Source organism: Poecilia reticulata, linkage group LG3, assembly GCF_000633615.1.
Source record: "Poecilia reticulata strain Guanapo linkage group LG3, Guppy_female_1.0+MT, whole genome shotgun sequence".
NCBI classification, from domain to species: domain Eukaryota; kingdom Metazoa; phylum Chordata; class Actinopteri; order Cyprinodontiformes; family Poeciliidae; genus Poecilia; species Poecilia reticulata.
Genome location: NC_024333.1, coordinates 16,444,431 through 16,450,802, shown reverse-complemented (window position 1 = coordinate 16,450,802; position 6,372 = coordinate 16,444,431). Strand labels below are relative to the sequence as shown.

The window sequence follows — 6,372 nt, the reverse complement described above, 5'->3', positions numbered from 1 at the left end:
AATAATGCAGCATCGATTGATGTGCTTGTTGTCAAAATCCCTCCTGCGTTTCACAGCCCTCATTTCTCACCTCCATTTCCCCGTTCCAGGTCTCTTTAATTACGCCCCAGTCGGATCGGGTGCAGAGTTGCAGGTGGAGGTGAGGAGCCCGTTTCTTCTCAGAGCACAGAGGGATCATCTACTGAATGGGCATCAAATGCTGAGAGGGGCTTAATGCATGTTACTGTGAAAACATTTACAGTCTCATCCAATATGAAACCTCTTCTTCATCCAGTTCTGCCTCAACTAGATGTTTTCTCTGTAGTAACAGGATAACGCAAAAATAATTTTTAAAAACTTGTATTCAGTTGGAGTTATTGCCCGCCTTCTTCTGAGGACGAAATGTGGTCTTCACCAGCTGTTTGTATGGTTTGCATCCTATTTGGTAAGTTAAATAAGTTAATAATGATGCTGAGAACTTTTTCACTGACCATTTTATGTGTCAAAAAAGAAAATTCTTGAGAACAAAGCGCTAGTTTGTCTCCATTCCTGCCTATTTAATTTAACACCTGGAACAATTTTAGAAATCTTAGGAGTCGACAGCAGAGTCATGAATGAGAAAAGAGGTGGCACATGTAAAAAATAAAATCAGTTAAAACTAGATGCTTTGATTTTTGTTGCGGTCATAAATAACCAAATATGACAAAGTCTCATGCTTTTTTCTATTACTTTTTTGTATGAATACATTCTTTTGGAGCTAATTTGACATCCACTATAGTGAACTCTATTGACAAAAACGAGCAGCTGAGAGGAAATTTTCACCGCAATATGAAGTTTTTTTTTTCTTTCTGCGTGACTAAGATCTGATAACCTTTAGAAGTAAAAGCAAAGATAAGACTGTTATATTATTAAGTGGTTCTATCCCTTAATTCATAAAGTTCTTACCAGAATTATTGCTATTAATTTGCTACCTCATCATCTTCGTTTCATCTAATCTGACTCTCGCTCTTGATTTTTCACTGTTCAGTGGTGAATTCTCTGTTTTTATGCCCTGATTTACATCTAGTTCTTTGTTCCATTCCTTGTCTCATCACATCTTTTATTTTGGGGGTTTGCAGCATGTGTGGTGCATAGCTGTATGTAGTATGGGGAGCATTTTGATGGCAAAACTAACACTGACATGTCGGAAGTAACTGATCCGTTAAAACACTGGAACAAATGTGGCTTTACATTTATTCCTGTAGCTGTTGTAGCAGCAAAGGTGCTTTCATCCTTTGCTGCATACACCCACTCACATCCAGATGCATTTACATTCCAAATGTGCTTCTTACAAGTAATTTGGCACCTTTATGGTACGTAGGGTTCAAATTCATGAATTTCCATCACAGCATAGTAAAATGTCTCTCGGTATGCTTCTTACATTCTCAGAGACGCATCGTACTGCAGAACTCTTTCAGTGCAAGGATGGATTTGCAGATCTCCCATAATGTGGCAATACTTTGTTCTGGTTGTATATTAATATTCAATCCCAATAGGAAATTCTCGGTTCACTCTGTTCAAAGTTTTTCAGTGTTAGTGTTGCTTTAGGAATTCTTTTTTAAATATATGAAAATAGCTTTTGAAAATGCCGGATAGAGTTCAGTCGACATTGTTCAGTGACTACAGTTCTTGCTTTTTTAGTGTTGTCATGACTTGATAATGTATTTTAATATTTATCACCATACAGAAAAAGCACCTTATTGTATCAGGATTGAAAGTAAGTCTGGAACCTTGGAGGCATAATATAGAGAGATGGAAGTGGTTTAAAACTTTTGAACAGTATTGAGGTTTAGACACTATTTCACACAATTTTTAGTTCAAATAGACCTTAATGCAATTGTTGTGTGTATATATTTTGTATCGTGATGCTTCTGAGGAATTTATTTATCTTCTTATTTAAACAGGGATGATATGTAATGTCAAGCTAGTGCGTTCACAAGCCAGATTAGCCGCGAGACAAACCAACGTGACACCCGCTGAGAACAGCAAGTTAGAGGAGGACATCCAAAAAGTTATTAAAGAAATCCACTCCCTCTCTGCTGGAAACACACGCAACTTTGCCATCCCTTTCTCAAAGGAGCCCCTCAACCTCAATATGTATTATAGCATCCTGAGTAACCTCAACAGTCTTCTCCAACCACTGATGAAAGAGGGATTCTTTGATGACCTGCCCAAAATCCTGGTTTGCCTTCTCTCAGAGAGGCAAGACTGTGGGCTAATGGCAGAGCTAACAAAGACGGTGTCTCTGGAGATGACCCAGCCGCTGCAGATGTTTTTCTCCTCGCTCAAATCTCAGACATGTACTCCACTGACCACCGAAGGAGAGACAAGGAGCTTCTTTGGGACCTACCTGAACATTGGGGACACATTCACTGCAGCATTCAGTGGCTTCCAGCAGATGTTCATCAATATGCTGTCAAACCTTACGCTGTCAGAGAACTTGACGAAAATTCTGAGCAGCCTTCTCGATTCTCTTGCGGCAAATGTGTTGCATTTCACAGCTCTGTTTCTTGACACACCACTGGACTATGTCAGAATAGCTTTAGAGTTTGGAATCGAGGTCCCATCTCCGGACGAACAAGATACCTGCAAGCAAGGTGAAGTATGTCTTTATTTGATTACAACATGAAGGGTTCTATGTATCTGGGCTAATTATTGCTATCCTTTTATTCTGCAGGAGATCTGAAGCAGCTAATTATGTGGTGAGTCATTAGCTGTTCACTGGCTCTGCTAACAAAACACTACCTGAAAAAAATAGATTGCTTTTTAAATGAAGTTCATTTTTGGTTGCAAATTCTAATGTAAAGCAATCCCACAAAAACCTGTATGGTTTTGAATTCAGGTTTTTGATTCTTAAAAATATTTAAAATGTTGGTAATGTTACCAAATTCACATTAGAAATTGTAAAAATGTGCAGATCAGGAACAGAAAAGCAGTACATCACTACTAGTGCACCTCTTAATCTGTAAGTTTCAAGTAACTTTCTATTGTTTTGCAGCAAAATGATTAATAATTGGGTGTTTTTTCAGGGGACTAAAGCACAATGTGAGTTGGTCTTTTGGCATGCCACTTGTTGACATCCTCCTGGAAACCTTCCTGCCCTCAGATTCAGGACCAGAGTGCCAGATTCCTTCCAGCCTCCTGTTCCAGCGCAGCGCATCACAGCTTAACAATCACACCTACGTCAACTACGAGATCTCGTGTGATCATCGCAACCTGGCTGCTCTCAATGACACTTTGTGTGCTGATGTCCTCATGGGTTTAGGAAATGGATCATCTCTGATAACATTTTGCCAGGCCCTGAGCTCCCTGAGCAGCAGCCAGCTGGCGCTTGTGTGGAGCAACATGTGTTATATTTTTAAGGCGCTGTTTTCTCCACTCGTCACCAAGTCGTCTGACTGCGTGGTTGGGGACGTGCAGCCTTCGGCTGTCTCCAGCCCTCTGAATGAGTCTCAGTTGGTCTCTCCATCTGCTCTCCGTCGAGCCGCCAGGGAGGCCTCAAGCCTCCGACAGCTCACCTGTGACTACAGCAGCTGGGTGAACAACACTGTAGATGCTGCTCTTGTGACTTTCTGCAGTGATATTGAACAGATGCAGTTTGTGGGGCAGGTCTGTAACAATGCTTCACTGATGAAGAAATTGCTGTCAGATCCGAAGAACCGTTGGCTGTATGCATTTTGTTCCAAATCCTCTGCCGGCGCCGCATACCTGGTGAGTCATTTCTGCATGTACGAGCAGTGGCTCAACCAGCCTGCTCAGGTGGTGGACTCCGCCCTGTTGCAGTTCTGCTTAAGCTTTGATGCTCCAAGACTGACCAGTCTAATCTGTGAGCACACTGGATTCTTGATGCTTCTCATCTCCAATCCTGACAACTGGCCGCTGATGCCCAACTGTTCAGGCTTATCTCCACCACTGTTCACCTATCCTGAGTTAGAGCCGGATGATTGCCGGTACTCAGAGTGGCATGACGTGATGCAGATTACCACAGCCATTTTGTCAAAGTGCATCCTCATTGATCAGAGCGGATTCGCAAGAGAGGTCTGTCAGAACAAAACGTTTCTGAACAGCCTTCTGCAAAATAAAGAGATTGCGTGGCTCGAGTCCCACTGCAGCACCTCTATGGTTTCTCCTCCCCCTGGGCCAACGCAGTCCTTTAACCTGGCAGCATGGTGCGACTACCACAACTGGGCTGAGAAGCAGGTAGACGATTCAGTCGTCGGTCTCTGCTGGCAGAACGATCAGGTTACCTTTCAGGAGAACGTGTGCTGCAAGGCAGCTGTGTTTGAAAAGCTTCTGGAAAACCCTCTGAACAAATGGCTCACATCTGTCTGCACCGACATGGAGGAAATAACCGTGACACCAGAGGTGAGTACCTTCTAAGGTAGTATTTAACAAAATTAAAATACTTATTTTAATTTAGTTTAATGGAAGTTTTCAAAAACTCTAAAACCACAAAAAGGTGACTGGCATGCTTTGTAATAATCCATAAAAATAGTTAGCCAAACAAAAACTAAGCTTTTAAAGTTCATTTTAATGCAATGTATTGTGACGTGGAAACAGTCAATAAAGTAAATAAGAAGCCTGTAGATCTTGTTTATACTAAAATACACAATTTGCTTCGAGGATGTAATGTGCAACATAGTTAAGGGTGTATAAAATTATTTTTTCCCCTGAGTTTCCATTTTCTCAGTGACAGATTTCTGTCCAAACCAGCTCAGAAACATCTGGTCTGTATCTGATTATAGGAAGGCAGATCTCAAAAACCATTTATGCCATCTCAAGAAAACAACTATAAATTGTGTATGGATATTTACAAAACTATTAGTTTGTATTAGACAATTATTGATATGAAAGCCTACAGTTACTTACTATTATGATTATATTGGTCCACGGCCCTTTACCAATAGTTTAATTAAAGCACAGTATAACCTACTTCAGTCCATATTAAGACTTTATTCATTTAAAGAAACTCAGGATGCTTGTTTTGTAATAACTTAAAGTCTTTGTCGTATGTTGTCTGTCCTTTAGGTGTGCAAGTACTCTGACTGGACCCATCCCATCATCGTGGACATGACTGATCTTGCTCTGTGTGCTGAGATTGACCCACAGAACTTCACCTCCAAAGTCTGTGCTAATAGCACAGTCCTTCAGAACCTGCTGGCCAATCAGGACAACACCTGGCTGAGACGGTACTGTGGCAATTATTCAGTGATTCCTACTGCAGGAGGACAGACCATCCAATCTGTATTCAAAGCCTCTGAGCAGTGTCTATACTCCAACTGGATCACTTCTCTTCCAAATGCGACACTCCTGGTTCACTGCTGGGAGAAAGACCAGGCCAATTTCATCTCATCTATTTGTCCTAATGCTGGCGTCCTCTTGGTTTTGTCCTGGGAACCTTCCACAGCCTGGGTGAGCAGCATGTGTACGGTTTACACCAACCACACCACCTACCCCAACAACAACAGCACCACTACAGAACCCAGTGATTGTGCATCACAAACTCTGATCAAACAGTTCAGCTTCATGTGCCCACAGTACTTCATCCCAGACTGTAAGCCTTGCCCCGGTCAGAACACGGTTTTGCAGATGATCGTGCGCTGCTGGGTGGAGAGACTGAACTCCAGGATGGAGGATCTGCTGACTACACCTGTGACTGAAGTGTTGAATCGGGCGGTTGTTGCAACTGTGGTGATCCTGCTGGCTGTGGAGGACTCCATGGGTCCCATATGGCAAGTCAACAACACCATAGGACAAAGTGCTCTGACATCTGTTGTTGACTACTTACAGAGAGAAACCAACCAGGACAGGAAGAAGGTGTTGCTACAGTGTTTCGGGGTAGGTAGTAGATTCTGCTGAGAACTGAGGATAACGATAATGTGTTGAAACCTGTTGAATGGTTGGCAGTACTAAAGATTAGACACAAAGATTGACATATTTTCTGTGTAGCTCTGCTTTTAGTTTATTATTGATGTAAACATGCATCAAATCAGTTTTCATTACTACATATGCACATTTGACCTCCAGCTTGTTGCTGGTGTCTGATTACTGTAATTGATACTGATGTGATAAGACTTTGAAGCCTGGTGTAATCTCTACATGGTTACACCTAAGTTAACAATTACTAGTGTTGTGAAAACAACTGGGGTCATTGCCTCATTTCGTCATGGTTTGAAACAAAGGAGACAACCTTTTTTTTAATTAATTTTATTTAGGCAACAGGTTTAGGAAAGAACCAGAAATGTGGGCTCTACTTAGAATTTATGACTTCTGAATTTATGACTTCTGAAGCCTCTTTCCTCTGAAAGAGGAAAGAATCAGTTCCCCTGATATTGGTCACATAAAAGAAATATC

The 6,372-nt window shown here is 41.6% G+C and overlaps 1 protein-coding gene across 1 annotated transcript in view; it reads left to right on the top strand.

Annotated features, from left to right (window-relative positions):
* The first annotated feature begins 363 nt into the window (after positions 1 to 363).
* strc1 (stereocilin 1) overlaps positions 364 to 6,372 on the top strand; it is an 18,543-nt gene continuing 12,534 nt past the window's right edge. Inside the window, exons 1-5 of the mRNA XM_008405181.2 lie at positions 364 to 424; positions 1,923 to 2,615; positions 2,696 to 2,720; positions 3,048 to 4,383; positions 5,047 to 5,856. Coding sequence (XP_008403403.2) covers positions 382 to 424; positions 1,923 to 2,615; positions 2,696 to 2,720; positions 3,048 to 4,383; positions 5,047 to 5,856 — 2,907 coding nt within the window. The 5' untranslated portion in view covers positions 364 to 381. The remainder of the gene's footprint in view (positions 425 to 1,922; positions 2,616 to 2,695; positions 2,721 to 3,047; positions 4,384 to 5,046; positions 5,857 to 6,372) is intronic.